The sequence below is a fragment of the Eptatretus burgeri genome, chromosome 13 (genome assembly GCF_056783735.1).
Source record: "Eptatretus burgeri isolate ZD-2024b chromosome 13, Ebu_testis_v1, whole genome shotgun sequence".
Lineage (NCBI taxonomy): Eukaryota > Metazoa > Chordata > Myxini > Myxiniformes > Myxinidae > Eptatretus > Eptatretus burgeri.
In genome coordinates, this window is record NC_140973.1 from 63,611,963 (window position 1) to 63,639,301 (window position 27,339).

At 37.2% G+C, this 27,339-nt stretch overlaps 2 protein-coding genes across 13 annotated transcripts in view; both read right to left on the bottom strand.

Moving 5' to 3' along the window:
• AASDHPPT (aminoadipate-semialdehyde dehydrogenase-phosphopantetheinyl transferase) overlaps window positions 1–27,339 on the bottom strand; it is a 123,692-nt gene that overhangs the window by 50,137 nt on the left and 46,216 nt on the right. For 9 of the 12 annotated variants that reach the window (XR_015050847.1, XR_015050845.1, XR_015050844.1 and 6 more), the window contains 3 exons: window positions 20,329–20,404; window positions 19,647–19,723; window positions 19,335–19,558 (listed from right to left, as the gene is read on the bottom strand). The exons of 1 other annotated variant lie outside the window; for it this stretch is intronic. The gene's annotated coding sequence lies outside the window, so the exon portion shown is untranslated. Of the gene's footprint in view, window positions 1–19,332; window positions 19,559–19,646; window positions 19,724–20,047; window positions 20,238–20,328; window positions 20,405–27,339 lie in introns of those variants that run through there. 2 more of the 12 variants (XR_015050843.1, XR_015050848.1) reach the window with 2 other exon arrangements.
• LOC147014645 (uncharacterized) lies at window positions 6,579–8,395 on the bottom strand. The gene is made up of 2 exons (XM_085852770.1): window positions 7,773–8,395; window positions 6,579–7,675 (listed from the first exon to the last, which is right to left on the bottom strand). Exons 1-2 carry the CDS (start codon window positions 7,926–7,928, stop codon window positions 6,905–6,907), a joined length of 927 nt encoding a protein of 308 aa, XP_085708896.1. The 5' UTR covers window positions 7,929–8,395; the 3' UTR covers window positions 6,579–6,904.

Consider the following 27,339-nt stretch of genomic DNA (forward strand, 5'->3'; position numbering starts at 1 on the left):
CTTTTCAAAAGAAATATTCTAATTGAACACCTAGTCAATGAACAGCTAAAAATCAAGTCAATGAAAAGAAAGAAAGAATCACAATTGAACATCCACTCAATGAACTGTTAATATTCTAATTGAACACCTACTCAATGAACTGTTAATATTCTAATTGAACACCTACTCAATGAACTGTTAATATTCTAATTGAACACCTACTCAATGAACTGTTAATATTTTAATCAATGAAAAGAAAGAAAGAATCCTAATTGAACACCTACTCAATGAACTGTTAATATTCTAATTGAACACCTACCCATCAAGTCAATGAAAAAGAAAGAAAAGAATCAAGATGAACACCTAGTTAATGAACAGAAAGAAAGAATCCATATGAACACCTACCCAATGAAAAAGAAATAATCTAATCAATAAACTGTTAATATTCCAATTGAACACCTAGTTAATGAACTGTTAATATATTCTAATTAAACACCTAGTTAATGTACAGAAAGAATCCATATGAACACCTACTCAATGAAAAAGAAATATTCTAATCAATGTACAGAAAGAAAGAATCCTAATTGAACATCTACTCATCTAATCAATGAAAAGAAAGAAAGAATCACAATTGAACATCTACTCAATAAACTGTTAATATATTCTAATTGAACACCTAATCAATAAACTGTTAATATATTCCAATTGAACACCTAGTTAATGTACAGAAAGAAAGAATCCATATGAACACCTACTCAATGAACAGCTAAAAATCAAGTCAATGAAAAAGAAAATCAAGATGAACACCTAGTTAATGAAGAGAAAGAAAGAATCCATATGAACACCTAGTTAATGTACAGAAAGAAAGAATCCATATGAACACCAAGTCAATGAAAAGAAAGAAAGAATCCTAATTGAACACCTAATCAATAAACTGTTAATATATTCCAATTGAACACCTACTCAATGAACAGAAAGAAAAGAATCAAGATGAACACCTACTAATCAAGTCAATGAAAGAAAAAAAGAATCAAGATGAACACCTACGAATCAAGTCAATGAAAAGAAAAAAAAGAATCAAGATGAACACCTACTAATCAAGTCAATGAAAAAGAAAGAAAAGAATCAAGATGAACACCTAGTTAATGAACAGCTAAAAATCAAGATGAACACCTAGTTAATGAACAGAAAGAAAGAATCCATATGAACACCTAGTTAATGTACAGAAAGAAAAGAATCAAGATGAACACCTAGTTAATGTACAGAAAGAAAGAATCAAGATGAACACCTAGTTAATGAACAGCTAAAAATCAAGTCAATGAAAAAAGAAAGAAAAGAATCAAGATGAACACCTACTAATCAAGTCAATGAAAAAGAAAGAAAAGAATCAAGATGAACACCTAGTTAATGAACAGAAAGAAAGAATCCATATGAACACCTACTCAATGAAAAAGAAAGAAAGAATCCATATGAACACCTAGTTAATGAACTGTTAATATTCTAATTGAACACCTACTCAATGAAAAGAAAGAAAGAATCCTAATTGAACATCTACTCATCTAATCAATGAAAAGAAAGAAAGAATCCTAATTGAACACCAAGTCAATGAAAAAGAAAGAAAGAATCCTAATTGAACACCTACTCAATGAACTGTTAATATTCTAATTGAACACCTACTCATCTAATCAATGAACTGTTAATATATTCTAATTGAACACCTACTCAATGAACTGTTAATATATTCTAATTGAACACCTACTCAATGAACAGAAAGAAAAGAATTTTTGGTTTTAATTAAAAAATTGGTGAATTCACTTTTTATTTTTAGCTTATATTTTCTTGATAAAAACGTGAATTATTTAGGAAAAAAAGCTTTTTTAACAAGAAAAAGTAAATAGATATGAGGGAAAAGAAAGGTATTCATTGGGTTCTTTCTTTTCATTGAGTAGGTGTTCATCTTGATTTTTAGCTGTTCATTAACTAGGTGTTCATCTTGATTCTTTTCTTTCTTTTTCATTGACTTGATTTTTAGCTGTTCATTGAGTAGGTGTTCATCTTGATTTTTAGCTGTTCATTAACTAGGTGTTCAATTAGGATTCTTTCTTTCTTTTTCATTGAGTAGGTGTTCATCTTGATTCTTTTCTTTCTTTTTCATTGACTTGATTTTTAGCTGTTCATTAACTAGGTGTTCATCTTGATTCTTTTTCTTTCTTTTTCATTGACTTGATTTTTAGCTGTTCATTGAGTAGGTGTTCATCTAGATTTTTAGCTGTTCATTGAGTAGGTGTTCAATTGGAATATATTAACAGTTCATTGATTAGGTGTTCATCTTGATTTTTAGCTGTTCATTAACTAGGTGTTCAATTAGGATTCTTTCTTTCTGTTTATTGAGTAGGTGTTCATCTTGATTCTTTTCTTTCTTTTTCATTGACTTGATTTTTAACTGTTCATTGAGTAGGTGTTCATCTTGATTTTTAGCTGTTCATTAACTAGGTGTTCATCTTGATTCTTTTCTTTCTTTTTTATTGATTAGATGAGTAGATGTTCAATTAGGATTCTTTCTTTCTTTTCATTGATTAGATGAGTAGGTGTTCAATTAGAATATATTAACAGTTCATTAACTAGGTGTTCAATTGGGATTCTTTCTTTCTTTTCATTGAGTAGGTGTTCAATTAGAATATTAACAGTTCATTGAGTAGGTGTTCAATTAGAATATTAACAGTTCATTGAGTAGGTGTTCAATTAGAATATATTAACTGTTCATTGAGTAGGTGTTCATCTTGATTCTTTTCTTTCTTTTTCATTGACTTGATTAGTAGGTGTTCATCTTGATTCTTTCTTTCTGTTCATTGAGTGGGTGTTCAATTGGAATATATTAACAGTTCATTGATTAGGTGTTCAATTAGATTCTTTCTTTCTTTTCATTGATTAGATAAGTAGGTGTTCATCTTGATTCTTTTTCTTTCTTTTTCATTGACTTGGTGTTCATCTTGATTCTTTTCTTTCTTTTTCATTGAGTAGGTGTTCAATTAGAATATATTAACAGTTCATTGATTAAATGAGTAGGTGTTCAATTAGGAGAATATATTAACAGTTCATTGATTAGAATATTTCTTTCTGTACATTAACTAGGTGTTCATCTTGATTCTTTTCTTTCTGTTCATTAACTAGGTGTTCAATTAGAATATATTAACAGTTCATTGATTAGAATATTTCTTTCTGTACATTAACTAGGTGTTCATCTTGATTTTTAGCTGTTCATTAACTAGGTGTTCATCTTGATTTTTAGCTGTTCATTGAGTAGGTGTTCATCTTGATTCTTTTCTTTCTGTACATTAACTTGGTGTTCATCTTGATTCTTTTCTTTCTTTTTCATTGACTTGATGAGTAGGTGTTCAATTAGAATATTAACAGTTCATTGATTAGATAAGTAGGTGTACAATTAGGATTCTTTCTTTCTTTTCATTGATTAGATGAGTAGGTGTTCAATTAGAATATATTAACAGTTTATTGATTAGGTGTTCATATGGATTCTTTCTTTCTGTACATTAACTTGGTGTTCATCTTGATTCTTTTCTTTCTTTTTCATTGACTTGATGGGTAGGTGTTCAATTAGAATATATTAACAGTTCATTGAGTAGGTGTTCAATTAGAATATATTAACAGTTCATTGATTAGATAAGTAGATGTTCAATTGTGATTCTTTCTTTCTGTTCATTGAGTAGGTGTTCAATTAGAATATATTAACAGTTCATTGATTAGAATATATCTTTTTCATTGAGTAGATAAGTAGGTGTTCAATTAGAATATTATCAGTTCATTGAGTAGGTGTTCATCTAGATTTTTAGCTGTTCATTAACTAGGTGTTCATCTTGATTCTTTTCTTTCTGTTCATTAACTAGGTGTTCAATTAGAATATATTAACAGTTCATTGATTAGATTATTTCTTTTTTTCATCGAGTAGATGAGTAGGTGTTCAATTAGAATATATTAACAGTTCATTGATTAGATGAGTAGGTGTTCAATTAGAATATATTAACAGTTCATTGAGTAGGTGTTCAATTAGAATATATTAACAGTTCATTGATTAGATGAGTAGGTGTTCAATTAGAATATTAACAGTTCATTGAGTAGGTGTTCAATTAGGATTCTTTCTTTCTTTTTCATTGACTTGGTGTTCAATTAGGATTCTTTCTTTCTTTTCATTGATTAGATGAGTAGATGTTCAATTAGGATTCTTTCTTTCTTTTCATTGAGTAGGTGTTCAATTAGAATATTAACAGTTCATTAACTAGGTGTTCATATGGATTCTTTCTTTCTTTTTCATTGAGTAGGTGTTCATATGGATTCTTTCTTTCTGTTCATTAACTAGGTGTTCATCTTGATTCTTTTCTTTCTTTTTCATTGACTTGATTAGTAGGTGTTCATCTTGATTCTTTTCTTTCTTTTTTCATTGACTTGATTTTTAGCTGTTCATTAACTAGGTGTTCATCTTGATTCTTTCTTTCTGTACATTAACTAGGTGTTCATCTTGATTCTTTTCTTTCTGTACATTAACTAGGTGTTCATATGGATTCTTTCTTTCTGTTCATTAACTAGGTGTTCATCTTGATTTTTAGCTGTTCATTAACTAGGTGTTCATCTTGATTCTTTTCTTTCTTTTTCATTGACTTGATTAGTAGGTGTTCATCTTGATTCTTTTTTTTTTTCTTTTCATTGACTTGATTAGTAGGTGTTCATCTTGATTCTTTTTTTCTTTTCATTGACTTGATTAGTAGGTGTTCATCTTGATTCTTTTCTTTCTGTTCATTGAGTAGGTGTTCAATTGGAATATATTAACAGTTTATTGATTCGGTGTTCAATTAGGATTCTTTCTTTCTTTTCATTGACTTGGTGTTCATATGGATTCTTTCTTTCTGTACATTAACTAGGTGTTCATATGGATTCTTTCTTTCTGTTCATTAACTAGGTGTTCATCTTGATTCTTTTCTTTCTTTTTCATTGACTTGATTTTTAGCTGTTCATTGAGTAGGTGTTCATATGGATTCTTTCTTTCTGTACATTAACTAGGTGTTCAATTGGAATATATTAACAGTTTATTGATTAGGTGTTCAATTAGAATATATTAACAGTTTATTGAGTAGATGTTCAATTGTGATTCTTTCTTTCTTTTCATTGATTAGATGAGTAGATGTTCAATTAGGATTCTTTCTTTCTGTACATTGATTAGAATATTTCTTTTTCATTGAGTAGGTGTTCATATGGATTCTTTCTGTACATTAACTAGGTGTTTAATTAGAATATATTAACAGTTCATTAACTAGGTGTTCAATTGGAATATTAACAGTTTATTGATTAGATTATTTCTTTTCATTGGGTAGGTGTTCATATGGATTCTTTCTTTCTGTTCATTAACTAGGTGTTCATCTTGATTCTTTTCTTTCTTTTTCATTGACTTGATGGGTAGGTGTTCAATTAGAATATTAACAGTTCATTGAGTAGGTGTTCAATTAGGATTCTTTCTTTCTTTTCATTGATTAGAATATTAACAGTTCATTGAGTAGGTGTTCAATTAGAATATTAACAGTTCATTGAGTAGGTGTTCAATTAGAATATTAACAGTTCATTGAGTAGGTGTTCAATTAGAATATTAACAGTTCATTGAGTGGATGTTCAATTGTGATTCTTTCTTTCTTTTCATTGACTTGATTTTTAGCTGCTCATTGACTAGGTGTTCAATTAGAATATTTCTTTTTGAAAAGGGTTTTACTGAACGATGGACGAAAGAACTTTTTAAAATTGTTGATGTAATAGATACAGTTCCTTGGACTTATAAAATATATGATTTGGAAGGGGAAGAGATTTTAGGTTCATTTTATTCACAGGAATTACAAAAGACAAAACTAAGCAGATAATACACCTTTGTGGACACTCGAGGGTCAAGTCCGAGGTGTATAACAGTATATAATGTGTGTCAAGGGGTGGACGTTCTTACATCTGTGAACCCCAAACACAGAATCCTCAACTGAATAGTCAAGGCTTAACTTTTGTTTGTGTGTGTGTGTGTGTGTGCAATGGGAGCAATAGGTTGGCGCTTCACTCCCTCCTACTATACACCGTTGTGGACACTCGAGGGCCAAGTCCGAGGTGTATAACAGTATATAATGTGTGTCAAGGGGGACGTTCTTAGATCTGTGAACCCCAAACACAGAATCCTCAACTGAATAGTCAAGGCTTAACTTTTGTTTGTTGATGTGTATGTGTGTGTGTGTCCCAACCCTCACATTCAAAATCTCAACCCCAACCCTCACATTCAAAATCTCAACCCCAACTCAATCCTCGCCCAACACAATGTCTTTTTCAAAATGAGATTTCCACCTATATATATATATATTTTTACGTTTTTTTTTTTCTTCTTCCAATTCTGTCTTTTAAAGCTTTCAGGTTTGATGACGTAGAAAGGGGGAGTAAGCCTGCACTTTCTTCCCAGAGCAGACAATGTATATTTTTGTTTTTTTCTCTTCTTCCAATTCTGTCTTTTAAGGCTTTCAGGTTTGATGACGTAAAAGGGGAGTAAGCCTGCACTTTCTTCCCAGAACTTTCTTGATCTTGCTCCCATCAAGCACCATCCGACAAAGAACTACATCGATAGGTTTAGATCCCAAAGAGTGATAGCAACTCCAAAAGTCTCCAAAATATAAATAAATAAAATAATAATAATAATAAATAAATAAATAAATAAATAAAAGCCCCCAAAAAAGTTTCAAGTGTCCAACATAAACCCAACTTTCCAAGTCTTCAAGGTATAACCACATTCCCGTTGAGTTTCCAAGATATGTATCACATTGTGAGTTATCAATCCAGAACCCACATTTCAAGTATTCAAAGTAAAACCAACTTACAAAGTCTCTTAAGGATAACTCATTTACTGATTTTTCAAAATTTGTGAGTCTCCAAGGTAGGACCCATATTTAGAACCATCTTGGCAGAACCCTTTTCCTGAGTCTCCAAGGTAGTTATTTAAACCATCAAGGCAGAACTCATTTACTGATTTTTTCAAAATTTGTGAGTCTCCAAGGTAGGCCCCATATTTAGAACCATCTTGGCAGAACCCTTTTTCTGAGTCTCCAAGGTAGTTATTTAAACCATCAAGGCAGAACTCATTTACTGATTTTTTCAAAATTTGTGAGTCTCCAAGGTAGGCCCCATATTTAGAACCATCTTGGCAGAACCCTTTTCCTGAGTCTCCAAGGTAGTTATTTAAACCATCAAGGCAGAACTCATTTACTGATTTTTTCAAAATTTGTGTGTCTCCAAGGTAGGCCCCATATTTAGAACCATCTTGGCAGAACCCTTTTCCTGAGTCTCCAAGGTAGTTATTTAAACCATCAAGGCAGAACTCATTTCTTGATTTTTTCAAAATTTGTGAGTCTCCAAGGTAAAACTTGTATTCTGGCTCATCAAGGTATAACTTGTTCAGTGGGTATTGTCTTGATAACTCACAATGAGTACTATTGCTGTAAAACTCTTTTTCAGGATTTTGCTGGTCTCCAAGGTATAACTCTTTGGTTGGGTCATCAAGGACGAACTCGTTCTGTGGGTCTTGGTCGCTCATAAGGTCTTCAACCAAGCCAACAATTTCGCCCCAAGTTGTAGCAAAAGCAGTATTTTCATTTCGTATTTCAGACACAATTTCCTGTGAGAGAAAATAATAATGTATTAATTAAGTTATTTAATTATTAAATGAGTATGCTTCAATCAAAGTTTGAAAATAGGAAAATAAAAAATCTTACCTCAATAGATAAGAGGTTTGAATCCAGTTCATCAACTTGAAGGTTTAGTTCCATACAAGACAGAGAGTTCCAAGGAACACCAAAGTCATCCCACTCAAGGTCTTCAACCAAGCCAACAATTTCCCCCCCAAGTTGTAGCAAAAGCAGTATTTTCATTTCGTATTTCAGACACAATTTCCTGTGAGAGAAAATAATAATGTATTAATTAAGTTATTTAATTATTAAATGAGTATGCTTCAATCAAAGTTTGAAAATAGGAAAATAAAAAATCTTACCTCAATAGATAAGAGGTTTGAATCCAGTTCATCAACTTGAAGGTTTAGTTCCATAGAAGACAGAGAGTTCGAGACAAGCACACAAAACACCATTGCCAGCAAAAACAAATGTTTAAAATGGAGCCTGGGTTTGAAGCTTTTATAGAGAAAGACTGGTGGGTGTGGTTTCCTTTGGAAATTCCCTGGGCAAGCCTAGGCAAGCCTTCATTGGGAAATTTTTCAAAACCATAACATCCTGTAATTTTCTAGTGATTTCTTTGTGAGTCAGAGATGAACTGGAAATGATGTAAGATTGGGCGGGGCTTAGCAAAAGTAGGCGGGGTTTAGGAAAAGTGGGCGTGGCTTAGAAAAAAAATACCTTATGAAAAGTGGGCGTGGCTTAGAAAAAAATACCTTATGAAAAGTGGGCGGAGCTCAGCAAAAGTGGGCGGGGCTTAAAGAAAAGTGGGCGGGGCTTAACAAAAAATAACCTGTGGCTCAGGAGGTGGTCAAACAAGAGCATTAAGAGAAGTTTATCATTTCGTAATGGCACAAAAGGGGTATCTTAAAAAATATAAAGATTCAAATGTTTTGTTTGTCAATATTTTAGATGGGGATTATTGTGCAAAGAAAATTAAACTATTGAAGGAATTTGAGAATGAACAAATCTTTATAGGTTCAATGAGTGAGCTGTTCAACCCCCAGGTGTTCAATTCAATGAGGTTCAACCTCCAAGTTAAAAGGGGAGACAAATAAATATACCTTGGGATAAAAAGGGGATTTATTTTTAGGGAAAAAAAATATAAATCGCTGAAAATCCCCCATTCATTTACATGGGGAAAAGTGAGCCAGAATCAGTATTCTTACCCTACTAGCATCAAGTGTTGGTTTCAAAAGTTGTAAAACAACAGGAAGATATAAAGAAGAAACGCAGACACAAACTAACGGATGAAGAAGCATTTGAAAGAAAACAAGATAAAAAATTTTAAACCACTTTTAAAAACTTCCCCAGAAAAAATTATAGATGCTTCCACAGTTCCCACAATAGAATACACTCAAAAAAACTTCAAATGTTAAAAGATTTCAGTCAAATGACAGAGGAAGAATTAGAGCATAAAGGAGAATTAGAAGGTGATGATGAAGGATTATTTCAATAATTGGAAGAGATTAATCAACCCCGTGATTATATTGTGAAGGCTCTACAAAACAATGAATATTCAGTGGATTCAAAAAGCAAAGCAGGACTCATTCCAACAGAACAACCAGCAATATTTCATCTTGTTCAAGAAAAGGTATTGATATTTAATGAGGAATTAAGGTTCTTGAGTTCTGCTCAATCCCCTGTTAAACTAACTCTGAGATTAATGTTTCTTCTCACAAAAGATAGAAGACAATGTTCAACCACCAATGGTACTCCATCTCTTCTGGATCTGATTTTGACAAATTTCCCTGACAATATCTGCTGCTCTTCCTTCGCTCCAATTGGTTCTTCTGACCACGTCCTTGTTAAAGTGGACATCTCTCTGGCTGTCATCAGAGAACCACCTCACCGCCGTCGAGTCTGGCATTTCACTCAAGCCGACTGGCAGGGTCTCCGAGCAGCCATCAAACTTACAGACTGGTCTCCTATCACTACTTTCTCAAACATCAACTCATCCTGGGAATTCTTTCAAAGAAACTTGCTCTCCCTCATGCACAGATTTATCCCCTCTCGTGTTCAGTTGTCTTACCCTTCCTCCCGCCCTTGGTTTACTGAAGCTTGTGGTGAGGCAGTTGTCCTGAAACAACTTGCCTTTGCCTCATGGAAAGCAAACCCAACTGAGGGCAATCTCAGTTCTTTCCACAAAGCTCGGAACAAGTGTGTATCTACCCTCAGGAGAGCCAGAAAACAACATCTTTCTCATCTCAAGTCTGAACTCTCAAACCTCTCTCCCTCCTCAAAATCCTGGTGGCGTTTAATCAAATCTGTTTCTGGTGTATGTTCCCCCTCCATCCCCTCCCTTACCTCAAATGGCCACACTGCTGATTCCACACGTGATAAAGCTGAATGTCTAAACTCGGTGTTTGCAGCTAAATCTTGTGTCCCAAACCCATCACTATCTCTACCCACTTTACCCAGTCGCACCCAACTGTCCCTGGACTCTGTATCCTTTTCTCCTGACAAGGTGGAGAGCTTGCTTTCAAACCTCGAGTCAGATTCTGCAACCGGTCCAGACGGCATCAGCCCCCGTGTCCTCAAAGCCTGCTCTTCTGCTCTTGCTCACCCTCTCTCTGTTCTATTCACCCTCTCATTTTCCCAAGGTCATCTGCCATCTGCTTGGAAATCTGCTAACATCACTGCCCTGCATAAAAAAGGTGCAAAAACAGATCCCTGTAACTACAGACCAATCAGCCTTCTCCCAATCATCAGCAAGGTTATGGAATCCATCATTGCTTCAGACATGAAATCCTTCCTCTTCTCCAATGGCTTGATTTCCAATCATCAATTTGGTTTCAGACCAGGTCACTCTACCCTAGATATGCTGCTACTGCTCTCCCATCAATGGATGGAGGTCCTCAATGCCAGACAGGAAATCCGAGCCGTATCCCTGGACATATCACGTGCTTTTGACACAGTCTGGCACCCTGCCCTACTCACCAAACTCTCTTCCCATGGTATTCAAGGCCATCTCCACTCATGGCTCGCAGACTTCCTCTCCTGTCGCAGTCAACGTGTGGCCCTAAATGGAGTTCTTTCATCCCCTCTTCCTGTGCAGGCTGGAGTTCCTCAAGGTAGCGTTCTGGGCCCTGTTCTTTTTCTGGTTTTCATCAATGATCTCTCGGACTCTCTGGAAAATCCTCTATTTCTCTTTGCCGATGACTCCACCCTCTGCCGTACCATCTGTCATCCCTCAGACCGGCAAGCAGCAGCTTCTTCGCTCACTGCAGATCTGGATAAAATCACAAACTGGTCCAACACGTGGAACATGTCTTTCAATCCACACAAATCTCACACTCTCACTATGTCTCTTCGAAAGGACCGTTTACAAAACCCCCCATCCACTTTCTCAACAATCCTCTGGAAGAAGTCTTTTCTTTCAAGCTTCTGGGTCTCACTATCTGCCATGACCTTTCCTGGGAAAGTCACATTTCCAACCTCGCCTCAAAAGCCAGTCGCCGACTGGGAATCCTCCGTCGTGCAAAGTCCTTCCTCGGCCCTCTTGAGCTCCTGACTACTTACAAAGCTTTTGTCCGTAGCCTGATGGAGTACTGCTCTCCCCTCTGGGCTGGTGCTCCTGCCTCCCACCTTTCTCGACTTCACGCTGTCGAAACCAGGGCTTTTAAGATCATTGGCATCTCCCGCAATGAAGCTGAGTCTTTGGGCCTCTCACTCAATCACCGCAGGTTGGTCGGTGGTCTTTCTGTCTTCTACCGACTCCTCTCCAGCCTTGCCCCCCTGCTCTCTCTGCGATTTGTCCCAACCACATTTGCACAGGGCGCTCAAGGTCCGCCAACAACCCCCTTCTGGTAAAACTACCAAAATCACGAATCACTGCTCATCTTCACTCTTTCATTCCTCTTTTTCCCGCCTTTGGAATAAACTTCCTCACTCTATTCTTTCCCATTCTTCCCTCCAGGCTTTCAAAACAGCTGTTCACCACCACCTCTTATCTTCCCCCATCCAAATCCTCGATCTTTTCTACCCCCGATAATCCACCCAAGCCCACTTCCTTCAATTCTCCTGCTTTCCTTCCTGAAAGTCCCTGTAATGTCCATCTTCTCCTCGCCATGTTCCCCGTCCCATCCCCATCCCTCTCCCTTCCACAGTTCACCTGTGTCTGTTCCCCAATGTTTTGTCCCTTCCACTCCCACCCCTCTTGTCTCATGCCTCCTTGCTGTGAGTTGTGTGTTAGCTCTCATACGAGCCTCGACCAAGGTATACAAAAAAAAAAAAAAAAAAAAAAAAAAAAAAAAAATGTGAGGGATGAATCAAAGTATTTTGATAAACCATTGGATATGGAAAATAAGGATGATATATTATATTATTATATTTATCTGCTGGACTCTTAATTATAGGATTAGTCTCTCTGGTAAAAGTAGGAAGAATGAGAAGGAGAAACACATTATTCAGGCTTTAAGTAGGCTTGGTTCAGGTGTTAGTTTTCTTTCAAATGACCCATCATAATTAGTTAATAGACTGTGATTGCTGTTAGGTAGTAAGAAGGCTGGAAATAACAATTGTTTTAATGAAGCATCAGCCATTTTAGACCAGTTGGTGAACATGAAAATAATTAATAAATGTCAATACAAAGACATTTTATCTCATCTTAAATAAGATGAGAAGTACAATCCTTAGTTGTAATTTCACAAGTGACCACACATCTTCATTCCCATACCCGCTACAACTTGACGCAACAAAAGAATATGAGGCATCTTTATTGTCTATGGAAACTTATAATACCTTATTTAATATCACCGAGAAAAATGACAAGTTTAGTTATAATCCGAGAAGTGGATACAAAACGATAACAGTTTCACCCGGAGCATATGAGATTTCTCAAATATCTTCCGAAATTGCTCGTCTTATGAAAGAACAGGGTGATGAACCAAAAAATATTGTTATAGATATTCAAAAACATACTTCAAAATCAATGATTACACTTAAAAATAACTTCAAGGTTGATTTCACAATTAATAATTAATTTAGAGAGATTGGGTTTCTCCTCAAAAAAGATTGAAACTAATGGGACGTTTTACAGTGATCATGTCATTCAAATACCCTCAGGCATAAATACGGTATTAATTTACAGTGATTTGATTGATGGCGCTTAGAATGATGGAATAACAACAAATACAATATTTTCATTCAGCGCATACTCAACCCCAATTGGTTATAAATTCAATATGGAACCCAAAATTCTGGTTCATCTACCTGTGTCAGGAAAAACCATATACAGAGTAAATTTTAGGATAACCGACCAAGATAATCATATAATTTCCTTTAATGGAGAAATTATATCCATCAGAATTCACCAACGTTAAGTTTTCCAATAAATAAATACGATGGTTATTGTGAGGAAACACGAGTTGGGAAAATATAAAATAATTACAGGGGATGGGATGTTCCTTTCCCCATACTACAAGCGTGAAGGTATGTATCTTGGTAGAGGATACTATAAACCTAAGAGACAAAGGGGTATCGGACATCAATTTAGAAAAAAAGGAGATGGGATAATTTATACTCTAATGGGTATCGGTTCAACTATTCTTAAACATAAAGACCTAATTGGTTCAACTGCTTCTGCTGTGGGAAATGTAGCGGGTGCTATAAAGAGTATAAAAGATGCCCAAAAGGAATCTCATAAATTACAAGCAATAAAAGAAATGAAGAAAGGCAAAACTTAGTTGTCTCCCCAAGAACGACAGAAAATAATTCAAATACTTGGGTCAGGGTTTCAAAAGTTTTAACATCTTTTTTTCCGAAATAAATACAAGTATGGAAGCAATTGATAGTATCTATGATTTGGATGATACCATTGTCATCTCAAACTCTACTTAAAAAGAAGACTACTTCAAGGTAAATGCAATAACTGGAACAGAATGGAATTCAAATGGAACAAAAAGTTTTGAAATAAATAATCAACAAACTTATTTGAATCTCGCCGAAAGTTTCTTGTTGTGTAAATTTACATTCACTAAGGCTGCGAATAACACAAACGCGACACTCGTAAATGATTTCTTCTGGAAAATGTTTGATAGTGTTCGTTTGTACATTGGAACACAAGAAGTTGAAGCAGTTGATTATGTCTCTGCTGCATCTGAAATGATGAAATTTACACTACACTCATTTCGTGATAGAATGGGAAAGGGGGCTGTTGAAGGTTTTATTCCTGATATGTCAATGGGAACAAACACAGACCCTGGATATAGTCAAAGGAAAGGAATGTATAATGATGATACAAAAGCAGGTAATAGTTTAACTGTGGCAGTTCCTCTTTGAGGTATATTTGGATTTTGTGATGATGATACACTTCTCGATGGTCTTAAAATTTGATTTCAACTGCAAAGGAATGATAATGAAAATAGATTGCTTTTTGGTGTGGCTAATGCTTTTGCTGCTCAGAATAAATTTCTAATTGATGAAATTAGTTGTTATATTAGTGAATATACTCCTAATCTTAAAACAGAAGAGATGCTGAATCGAAGACTTAACTCAAAGAAACCACTCAGAGTATCATACCTCAAAAGAAGATGTCAACACGTTAAACTCAACCAAACCACTTACACGTGGAATTTGGGTGTTCTGGAAGGAAAGCCACGATATCTGTGGATCATTTTTAAAAAGCCAGATGGTGATACTGCAACTGATAAGAATAATGCATTGAGTGATAATGCTAAGGTGAAACAACTTCGCGTTTCTCAAGATGGAACATTTTGTCCACGAGATAGATTGGAAATTAATTTGGAAAAAAATGATTTTGCTGAAGCATACAAGTCTTACCAAAAGGTGTGTGAAAGTAATGGAAATAAAGAACCTATTTTAGATATGACAGCATTTAAAAGTTTGTATACAATCTATGCGTTTGACCTGAGTGCGCAAAAGGAAACTATAAAGTCTAATCGAGTGGATACTTCCCTATACATTGAAAGAGGAGAGAGTGAAGAAGTTGATACATATTGTTTGCTTTTGGAAGAAACAGAATTACAGATTAATACAGATAATGGTGTTATGATTGGTCTCGCATAATTTTTTTGATAAATAAATGAGGAGTAAAGTGCCAACTGCGGTATATGTTAATCAAATTAATCCTCATAAACTATCATCTTGTATTCAAAATCAAAAGTGTTGTATGATTAACGTTAATACAATTCAGAGAAAAGGAGCAGTAAGAATTGATGTTTTGCTCACAAGAGAACAGAAGAAAATCTTGAACGATACTGGCTGACTGAAAATTAAAAAGTCAAAACCAATGTTGAAGAAATATTCAATAAGAGAGATGAGTGGAGGATTTCTCCCATTTCTAATTCCTTTATTTGCTGGTTTAAGCATGGCTGGAGCAATGACGGGTGGTATTTCAGCAGCGGTGAAAACTGCCAACGAAAGGAAGGCTCAACTACGGGCTCAAAAATAATTGGAAAGACATAACAAAGAGTTGGAGAAACAAATTAGTGGAAGTGGTGTAATTGTAGATTTTGCTGAAAAACTTGAAAGTCTACCTGATAAAGCAAGATTGTTCATTGGAGATATGCTTTCTTCTATCGCACAAGCAGGTGTAATGTTAACCAAAGGGGTAATGGATTATATCTTTCTAATAAATAAATGAGCAGTGATGAGTGGTTTACAGAATTTGGAAAGAATACAACATCAAATTTAGAACTTGTCAAATATTGTAAGAAATTAAAAATTCATAATGTGATTATTTGTATGAGAGATGAATTAACAAACGTGCCTAAACATACAAAGAATATTATTATGAACTTAGAAGATAATAATGGAAAAGGTTCTCATTGGGTTTGTATTTTTAATAGTCAGGACAAATATTATTTTGATAGTTTTGGTCTTCCACCACCTGTTTAAGTAATAAAATTCTTACAGAATGGTGTGTATCAAACATTTCAAGTCCAAGAATTAAATTCCAAGTGTTGTGGTCAATTATGTCTATATGTGTTATTTCAACTCAACAAAAATAAAAAATTTATGACATTATTTTTAATCTAATATAAATGACTGATGGTGCAAAAGATGGTTCTATTTTTGGTGTATCCCAAGAACTGGATATTGATTTATCAAATTATTACACAAAGGCACAGGCTGAAAAACAGAAATATAGTATAACAAAAAATATTAATATGAAAAATGCTTATAAATTAATAAATTATATATCCAAGCCCGACTTACGCAAATGACTTGGTGAGATTAGGTGATTTATCACAATATATTTCCTTAAATAAAACGGCCGTGTATTCCAAAGATACAGAAGTGTTGATTTTATCTCCAGGTCATACAGAATTCACAGTTCGAATTAAAATATTTTTTTTTATATAGAAGGGCGTATCGTTTGTATGAGAATAGAACAATGGGGTATGATATGAATGATTTAGGGTATAATTGGTCATTTAAAATTAACCTAGAATACCTGAAACAATTACATCAATCTCGTAAGGAAGAATATTATCCACTTGGTGCTGAGAATGAGTTTTGTGGAAGCACGATCAGCAAACGACAAATAAAAGAATTTAATAAGGATAAAATTAATAATGGTTTTGCCATAGTTTACATCATGAAAACACAAAGAACAGGATTATATATAATAAGTAAGAAAACACAAAATGATTGAACTCTGGCAATATGGGGAGGTATTTCCTGTCATTATATTAATCTGTCATATATTTCTAATAAATAAATGACAGCAAGAAGGTTTCAAGAAAATTATCATTTCTGTGTCCAAGTCCAAGAATACCCTTCAAGAAAAGGGTATTCAGTATTTTAATAAATATATTCTACAACATAAGAATGAGGTATTTTCAATAAAAGATTGGCTTTTTACTGATGTTAATAAACGAACAACTTTGGATTTAAATAAAATGTAAAATAATGAAAAAATGTTAAAGTTAAGAAAAAGCAAAGTTCTTTTCGAAATTCAGGAGAAATTTTATTGGTTTCCTGTTGTAAAAAAAATTATTTTGGATACAGGAATAACAAGAAATCCTGATGAATATATGCATGATATTCTATGGGGTGAAAGTGATTCAACGATAGTAAGGGATGAGGAAGGAGTTGAAGAAACTGAGACAAAGGAGGAGAAGGAGAAGAGAGAGAAGGAGGAAAAGGAGAAAAGAGAGAAGGAGGAAAAGGAGAAGAGAGAGAAGGAGGAGAGGGAGAAGAGAGAGAAGGAGGAGCGGGAGAAGAGAGAGTAGGAGGCAAGGGAGAAGAGAGAGGAGGAGAGGGAGAGGGAGGAAAGAGAGAGAATAAATAAATATAAAAATATGGAAACCAGTGAGATTAGAAAAAGATTGGGGGTATTACAGAAAATAAATAAATCTTAACGCACCGAGAAGGAAGACAAAGAATTGACAAGTCTATTTGAAATATTTGCGTCAAGACTTGACATCGTTTTCCTTGGTGTGATTGGCTTTAATTAAAGTTTTACATTTTTTTCTTAAATAAATGGAGGAGAGAGTGAAGACATTTCTAAGGATTCTTTATGTTTTAAAAATTAAGATTCAAATGTGCATGTTGGAAACTAAAAAGGTTTTCGCACTCTGTAGGAATTTTTCTCATAAATAAATGAGTTATTGTCTCAAATGTAAAAAGAAAACTAATACTAAAAAATCTCATATTTTAAAAGTAAAAATGACAGGGTTATACAAAAAGGTACATGTTTGGTATGTGGCTCTAAAAAGAGTAAATTCATCTCCAAACACAAACGTGGGGGAAATCTACAAAAGTTTTTATCAGGAAGTAAATTTACAACTACGAGAATACCAGGGGAATTACATCTTCCAGGGTATTCTTTCAGTGGTCCAGGAACAAACTTGAATAAAAGATTAGATGAGGCTGACAATCCTAAACCGTGGAGCAAACCTATCAATAGGGTTGATGAAGTGTGCATGAGGCACGATATTGATTATGGGAATACCACAACGTTGGAAGAAAAACATGAAGCCAATAGAGAAATGTTGTATAATTTGTCTATGATACAAAATCCAACCTGGAGAGAAAAAGTTTATAGGTTCATCGTGAAGAAGATGATCAGTGCTAAATTGAAACTTGGGCTTGGAAATTCAAAAAACATATAGGCTCTAATGATGTCATTAAGATTGAAGAGCAATTAGCTGATGAATTGCATAAACCAATAATCACAAAGTTTCATAGAAGGAAGGTTTCTTCCAAGGAAGTTGATTATATCTGGTCCGCTAATTTAATTCAACTCAATAATGATAAGGGGTACAAGTATGCTTTAACCGTTATTGATTTGAGGAGTAGATATGCGTGGGTTGTCCCTTTGAAAAACAAAACAGGTAATACTCTTATGTTAGCCTTTCAACAGATATTTAATAACAGCAAGAGAAAACCTCAAAAATTGTGGACCGATGAGGGTACAGAGTTCAACAACAAAACATTTATGAATTTTCTTTAAAATAACATTACATTATACAACACCTTTAATGAAGGAAAAGTGGTTGTTATTGAGTGTTTTAATCAGACTTTAAAAGAGAGACTATATAAAAAATTCACTCAACTCTGTTCTCAACAATGGTTGTCTTTAATTCAGGATATTGTAGATAAGTATAACAACACGATTCATACCTCAACGAAAACGAAACCATCAGAAACATTTACAAAATTAAAATATGAAAAAGAGATTAATGTTAGAAAACCTAAGTTCAAAGTTGGTGATATAGTAAGAATATACAGGTGGAAATCTCATTTTGGAGAAGGTTATACAAAGCGATGGACAAATGAACATTTTAAAATCGTTGATGCAATAGATACAGTTCCTTGGACTTGTAAGGTATATGATTTAAAGGGGAAGAGATTTTAGGTTCATTTTCTTCACAGGAATTGCAAAAGACAAAGATAAATTGAAAAAATAGATATATATTTGACTCCACCCCTTTTTTAACTCCACCCCTTTTTGACTACGCCCACACATGCCTTACCCATGAAAACCCCACCCACAAAAGCCACATCCACACAATCCCCACCCCACACAAGCTCCACCCACAAAAACCACATCCACACAATCCCCATACACACAAGCTCCACACGCAGAAACCCCCCCCCACATAAGCTCCACCCACAAAAACCACCCCACACAATCCCCACCCACCAAAGCCACATCCACACAATCCCCATACACACAATGCCCATACACATAAACCCCACCCCACACAAGCTCCACACACAAAAACTACATCCACACAATCCCCATACACACAAGCTCCACACACCCACACAAGCCCCACCCACCCACACAAGCCCCACCCACTCACACAAGCTCCACCCACCCACACAAGCCCCACCCACCCACACAAGCCCCACCCATCCACACAAGCCCCACCCATCCACACAAGCCCCACCCACCCACACAAGCCCCACCCACCCACACAAGCCCCACCCACCCACACAAGCTTCACTCATCCACACAAGCTTCACTCATCCACACAAGCTCCACTCATCCACACAAGCTCCACCCACCCACACAAGCCCCACCCACCCACACAAGCCCCACCCCCCCTGTGCACCCCCATCTTTGACCCACCACCCCCCACCCTTCCCCACACACACACGGGGAGGAGGGGGGGTAGGATGAGGGCGGTGGTGGGTCGTTGGGGGAGTGCACTTACCCCCCACCCCCTCCCTCACATCTCCTTTATTCTTTTCTTGTAATTCAAAATCAGATACTTATAAGGAAAGCAAATATAATTAATCAAGATTGAAAATATTAAACATTTTTCTTTGAGTAAATATTCAGTTGCGAAAATGGACGATCTTTCCCATCAGTCTGCTTCAGTTGTCTTGTGATTTTTAAACTGGGATACCATATTCTGTTTTGAAACAAAGAGTGAAGAACAATTAAGGTATATAAAGATGATTATTTTATGATTTTAATAAAATAATAAATATAACATTTACCTCCAGAAGATAGTGTCATGTCAGATTTCTCCAGAAGATTAAGTTGTGTGTTTGATTCATCCAGACAGGTGTTTAAACTGAAAAATTAAATTAAAAAAAATGAGTCAAAGACATAGACAGACACACATACACATACATACCACACACAAACACACATATATATATATATATATATATATATATATATATATATATATATATATATATATATATATATATATATATATATATATATATATATATATACACACACACACACACACACACACACACACACACACACACACACACACACACATATAAACACACATATACACACACACACATATAAACACACATATACACAAACATGCATACATATATTCACACACGGAGAAAGAGACAGAGTGATAATTTCTCACCTTAGACTCGGATCATTCAAGATCAAAGGACATGTGAGTACATATTTCCAGTCAACAATAATATCATTCAGTTCATTTTGAAACGAATAAATGTCTTCAAGGAAGTCGTTCATTTTTATCCATTCCTCGTGATATTCAAATAACTCATTTTCAACATCAGTTTATTAACGATGTTCTTATTGGGGACAACCTGTTGGAAAAAAGACATACAATAATTATTGGTTGTATAGTGATTTAATTATGTTTTAAACAATAAATAATGAATTGGGTTGAGATCTCACCTCTCATCTTGTGAAAACGATTGATCCGTAAGGTTGGAGTAATAATCTGCACAATCCACTCTCTGAATGAAACACGCTGGGCACACAAGTCGGTTTAAATAAGCAACTTGATGACATAATGGGAGATTTCACAACAATGTTTTTTTCAGGGTATGTCCCACATTAGGAAATGACCGGAATTTTTTTGGCTTGGTTCAGGCGAGGCAGCTTGGCTGACTTCAAAACTGACTCGTTTTCACACAAAAATGAAACATCTTGCTTTGAATGATTTTTGATAAAACCTACGTTTAAAAGCTGTTTTTAGATAAACTTTGTTCTGTTAGTGTTCTGATAATTTAAAATATAACCACGAGAGACAAGGGCACAGAATACTTCCTCATTTTTACGGCACGACTGTGTTATAAAAACACTTCCCCATTTTACAAAACTCACCCTCACAGACCTTTCTTTCGTGCTTGAAGAGATAAAATGAATGAATATAATAGGAAAATTAATTTATTCCCAAAAGGAGAACATGGACAAATATTCATTGGTTCGCTCTTTGAATGGAATGAAAATATGAAAGGAAAGAAGTGCTTTAATCAGTAAGTCTCAATTTTACATTTGCTTGTATGGGAGGGGGAGGAAATAGTCTCCTATTTTAGGCTTTTGGGGCTTGAGTCAGTCTCAATTTTACATTTGCTTGTATGAGAGGGAAGGGAATCGGTCTCCTATGTTGGGCTTTTGGGGGTTAAGTTAGAAAGTTTTTCCCTTTTTCCCCATTCATTTGAATGGCTGCCTCAGAAGCCCCATTTATCCTCTACTGTAAGTGCTGTTATTGTGGAGTGGAAACGTCTAGGAGCAACAACAACGTCTAGGAGAAACGTCAGCTACGAAGTGGTAGGCCGCACAAGCTCACAGAACGGGACCGCCGAGTGCTGAAGTGCATAGTGCAGAAATATCATCTGTTGTCGGTTGGAACACTGACGACCGAGTTCGAAACTAACTCCGGAAGCAATATCAACACAAACACAGTTCTTCAAGAGCTTCATGAAATGGGTTTCCATGGCCGAGCATTTCACCATGCACAAACCTAAGATCACCATGCACATTGCCAAGCGTCGGCAAGAGCGGTGTAAAGCTCACCGCCATTGGACTCTCGAGCAGTGGAAACGCTCTCTCTGGAGTGATGAATCACGCTTCACCATCTGGCAGTCCACAGACGAATCTGGGTTTGGCGGATGCCAGGAGAACGCCACCTGTCCGAATGCATAGTGAAACTGGAAGGTTTGGTGAAGGAGGAATAATGGTCTGGGGCTGTTTTTCATGGTTTGGGTTTGGCCCCTTAGTTCCAATGAAGGGAAATCTTAATACTACAGCAAACAATGACATTCTCGATGATTCTGTGCTTCCAACTTTGTGGCAACAGTTTGGAGAAGGCCCTTTCCCGTTTCAGCATGACAATGCCTCCATGCACAAAGCGAGGTCCACACAGAAATCGTTTGTTGAGATCGGTGTGGAAGAACTTGACTGGCCTGCACAGAGCCCTAACCTCAACTCCATCGAACACCCTTGGGATGAATTGGAACGCCGACTGTGAGCCAGACCTAATCGCCCAACATCAGTGCCAGACCTCACTGATGCTCTTGTGGCTGAATGGAAGCAAATCCCCACATCAATGTTCCAACATCTAGTGGAAAGCCTCCTCAGAAGAGTGGAGGCTGTTCGAGCAGCAAAGGGGGGGACCAACTCCATATTAATGCCCATGATTTTGGAATGAGATATTGGCCAAGCAGGTGTCCACATACTTTTGGGCATGTCGTGTATGTACAATAGACTAATGCCGTCTCTCTGTCTGTCCCACCCCGAAACAAGGACATGCTCCTCTGGGAGAAAACAAATATTGAAGGGGAACCCAAACACAAATTTTTTTGTCTTCTGAAAACCATTGAAAATCATTAGTCACGGTCTAATTTAAAGGGGAAAAAAAATTTGAAATGTTTTTGCCAATGACAAAGTGCCCAAAAAAGCCCAAAAGTGTCAATTTTCGATTTTCACCAGTGACGTCACACCTTGAACTCACCTTGATCCAAATGGCGGCTCACATAGAGAAAGTGTATTTTGAGCTCGGATTCCGATACTGATTCCACCTTCATCAGCCACTCTGATGGTTCTTAGTACGTTGAAACTGATCAGTGGGACTTTTAAGAAACCATTGGAGACAAAATTAGTGATGCAAACGCTTTCAGTTGAATTATGGAGCCATATTGTTTCGAGCCTTGTACGACAATTTAGACGAAGATGGCGACAATGGAGGTGTTAGTGAAGATGAAAACGCCAGTCACATGTTCACTACAGACTAGTTGATTTTGTTTTCCCATTCAATTGACGATTTATAAGGGATTTTGTATTAATTGATAAATCAGTTTTACTACTCCAGGAGAAACACAGCACGGACATAGCACGACACGGCATGGACACGAAACAACACAGACACGGCACGACACGGACACAGACACAGCATGGACACCACCTCGGCACACTCGGTCATCGCGGAGAAAATGGGAGAGAAATGCTTTGTCCCACCATTGCAGGCTAACCAAGTATCTTGTGTATTATGGGATTGTCCCATTTCATACTTTCCCAGGATGCCATTTGTGTCTGTGGTCATGCTGTGTCAGTATCGTGTCCATGTTTGTACCATGGTGCTGTGTCATGCTGATGTCCTGCCCCAGTAGAGGGGGGAGTGGTGCTTGGGGCGAGAGGGGGTGTGGGATGGTTATGGATATTGTGTGAAGATGTGGAGGGGGATGTGCGGTGGTGGTTATTGTGGGGTGATGATTGATGGCCAATTGTGGAGGGGCTATTGGTGGTGTGTGGGATGGTGGTGGGTATTGTGGGGGTGATGGTTAATGGGGGGTTGTGGAGGGGGAAGTGGGGTGAATGGGAGTGCCCTGAAAGTTTTGGAGTCCTAATTCAAATCTTCTCGGAGGAGTAGATGATACATCATACATACTTTGTTTCCACTATAAATAGATTGTGGTTCATTTGATTTGTAGACATTTGTGTTGATAATAGATAATTCATTTCAGTTGCTCTTGTGGTAACAGCCAGGCAATGGCAACAGGTGTTTGATTCACAGCTCAAATCGCCTGTGTACAGATGCTGGTAGCTGGGTTCGAAATGGTATTGCAGTTTCGAGTGATGGCTGTTTCTTCTGCTTAATCGTGGGGATGGTATCCTCTCTCAATCATGGCGGATAACCACAAGATCTCGCTATCTCTGTTGTTTCATAACAGTGCTCTGTAAAATATTCCGACCACAAAAGCAACATTTTATCGGCCCGATCCACACACGGGTATTTCGGACAAACTTCGTCCAATTTCTGGCAAAGTTATGTGTTTCGGCCATCTCGGTTTGTATTACCGGAACCACCATTAAAAAGGATGGATTGACTTGGTGTATTTGTGGAAAATAGAAAATTTTTAGCTTATCTGGAATGTAAATTCTACATAAGGTAATGTCATCGCACACCATCCATCTCCTTCTTTGACTTCTCCGGCCAAACCGCTGGACTGATCCGGCTGAAATTTGGCAGCAACGTTCCTCTCCTGACTGGTAACAGGAATTTCAAAGCTCGTTCCGGTCACATGACTTTCAGTAGGTAAAAGTTGCCGACTCAGTATATTTCTTCAAAAATCTTCTTCTCCAGACCCACCAGTCAGAATGCTATGAAATTTGGGTTACAACATTAGGACAGGGTAGAGATGTTAATTGTATTGCAGAATTCATGCGGATCACTTGACCGGAAGTGTCAAAATTGCCGACTTGGTCAACTTTTAACCTTCTCCTGACCCACCAGTCAGAATGCTACCAAATTTGGGTTACAACATTAGGCTAGGGCCCGGAGAAGCTACAGGTCTAGTGGTCCGATATTCGCTGTTTGAGTTAAATTGTACTACGATGTAACCAGTAGAGAGTACAAATCTGGCGGTCTACTTCCAGGTGTGGTCATGGCTAAGCATGAAAAAGAAGAAGGCGATTTTGACTTTTAATTGCAAAATTACCTACTCTATAAATCGGAAATTGGAAAAAGACACATCATATATCTATTTTGTAGGGTATCAAGAGATAGATTAGCATCAATGTGGACTGAGCATTTGGGTTTCCTTTTAAATAAAAGTTGCTTCAAATTAATCCAAACCTCCAGGAAAATTATAACTCTTTCAATCAGACCAAAAATAGAAACCGGGTGTTGTCGAGGCAACAAACCGTTCCCTTGATCACTCCCGAAATTTTTTTTTCCTGTTCAGAAATACATAACCTCTAATTTTTGAGCTCTTTCAACCAACGCAAGAATAAAAGACTTCCTTTTTTTTCCTTTTTTTATATTGTGCTATTTTTACCATGGACTTCTGCCAAATGGTTTTAATGTATCATCCCTCTATATCAGCGTTTCTCAACCTTTTTACCCTTGTGGAACCCTTGAAATAGTTTTCATGTCTCAGGGAACCCCTGCATAAAAAATTATTATATCCCATTATTAATATCTAGCTCTTTTATATTTTTATCCTAGTTCACGTGGTAAATATAATATATTTTTTTCAGATACCTGGTTTAAGGAAAAAAATGACTGCCTTTTTGTCAAATTTATTGGCAATGAAAAAAAAAAACATACCGCTCGTTTATGAGACCTCACACCGAGGTTTTATGTCACAAAAAAAAATTGTTTGTTTGTTTGTTTGAAAACGTCATTTTTGAAAGTGTTTTTCAACCCCGAGTCTGTTTGACAATTAAAAAACACACCTCATGTAACTTGATCAACAAAACTTAAACAAATAAAGCTGAAGCAATAAAGGTAAACAGAAGAACAGAGAGAGAGAGAGAGAGAGAGAGAGAGAGAGAGAGAGAGAGAGAGAGAGAGAGAGAGAGAGAGAGAGAGAGAGAGAGAGAGAGAGAGAGACTTCGCGCTAGGAAGCACAGAGAAGATAGATGGACACCGTGCATGGGTCCCGTACTTGAGTCAGTCACTCAATGATACACTAATCTGTCGCGTACAGGACGTCCACTAACCAGTGAGGGCGGTTTCACACTGGCGCCATATAGACATCGTTAAATACATTCCCTATGGTTGTTATAATTGTAAATAATATAAGAGGTTGAAGCCTCTATTCTAATCACCAAGGAGTTTCCAACAATATGCCGTACGTGTATAGTAAAATTACAAATATTAAATCAAACAAAAACTACTCAAAAATACATTAGCCTATTTATTACTGTTTCTCGCGGAACCCCTAGCGACCTCCGGGTAATTCCGGGGACCCACGGTTGAGAAACACTGCTCTATATGGAGTACTACTGCGTACTCCATGATAATATAAAATATAATGAATAATATGATTTGTACTGCATAATAAATTATATATCTATCTTTATCTATATACTAAAACTCTCATCTTGTATATTGTGTTACGGCTGTGGAAATTCGCAGAACACCATAAAGGTCCTTAGTTCAGTTATTCCAGTAAGTCTGTGTTCAGTTAGATTTCCCCACTGTTGTTTTTTGGAAATTCTTCGTGTCACAGGGCTGTGATCCTTTGAGATAGTGTTTTTCTTTTTCTATCGTTATTTTGAACCAACCACATCTCCACCACCATTACAACAACCAACATCGCTCCCCTTAACCACAACGCCAACCACGTCACCAATGCCACAACCACAATTGCCAACCACTTAACCACCTTCGCCGCTACGCCAGCTATCAATTCCCTTCTTCCCCACGGACACATTCCAACCATCTCTCCGCATTCAGTCAATAAACACGAGCAAAAGGAAGGAACTTGAGGGCGTGCGGATTTTTCCCGCCTAATATTCCCGCCTGTTTCTCCGCACTTGGTGTGGGGGGAGGGCGAGGCAGATCGTTCGCCATTGGTCGGTTCGTGGAATGAGGCGCAGTGAACGGAGGCACACCCCTTTTCGAGAAATTTCTCGAAGAAGCTCAAAGGGAGGCGGAGCCGAAAACGGGGAGGAGTGAAGCGCTGAGCCCCAGGAGATATAAGGCGGACAAGACGCGAGCTTCGTGCGGGGTCTTTGTCTTTTGTCTTGGTCTTTTTTTCTTTCAAGCTGGTGTGGTTCAAGCTCGTGTGGATCGGGGCTTTGGTGGTTTCGCCTTCTGGGGCGGACATCGAAGAGGTGCTGCCTTTCCCTCTGGGCACAAAGTCGCGAGGGTTGTGCGTGGAGGACCAGCTCTGCCGCGCAGTCAGGAGGAGAGTGCCGGAGAGAGCTCGCCGACCGTCGCACCACGAGGGTGCAGGTAACCAGCGTCGGTCTCGTGGGACCCATTCGGTCAGCCAAGTCCCATGCCATAAAGGCCCATGGGCCCAGTCTGACCCCTGTCTGTGGGGGTGGTCTTTTCTCTTCTTTTATGTGAATGATGTGGTGCTGTGTCCATAAGTAAAACTGCTTAAGTGCCTGTAAATGAGCATTGCTTTTATTCGGTCGTAGTGCTTTTCCTTTGCATACGTCACGTGATTGCTTTTGTTTGCCTGTATATTGCATGATTGCCTTGCCTCATACATGTTGTAATAATTAAATGTGCTTTGTTCAAATGTACCCTGTTCGTTGCATCTTCTCCCTATTGGAAATGCCATCTTGCATCGTGGAATAAATAGTTGGGTTTTAAACACCCATTCAATAGAATCGGATCCAGCGATGTCGGGCGATAATACCCGCTCGGTTATCACTGCAGAATGGAACGGACCGCTTAAGCGGTTCATGTCCCAAGCTGACCTGCGTCAAGGTACGGTCGTCTGGTCAGCTGCCCGCGCAGGTACTTAGGTATATCGAATTTGGCGAGTGACCCTATCTTGCGCGGGTAGACAATTGGCTCGGCCGTGGTGGGGATTAGAAACCCACCCGTGACTGGTTTCCGGCGTTAGCTCCGGAAAGTCACGACTGAATTGTCCGTCCGGTGGGTGATGCGGTTGCTATTAGTGGAAAGCGGCCAATCGCATGCCGGCGGGCGCGAATTCG

What these genes read in the sequence shown, in the direction of transcription:
- LOC147014645 (XM_085852770.1), bottom strand. Translation starts at nt 7,928, where the DNA reads ATGAAAATACTGCTTTTGCTACAACTTGGGGGGGAAATTGTTGGCTTG. An exon ending in CAAACCTCTTATCTATTGAG is followed by an intron (nt 7,676 to 7,772) that starts GTAAGATTTTTT and finishes TTTCTCTCACAG; the next exon opens with GAAATTGTGTCTGAAATACG.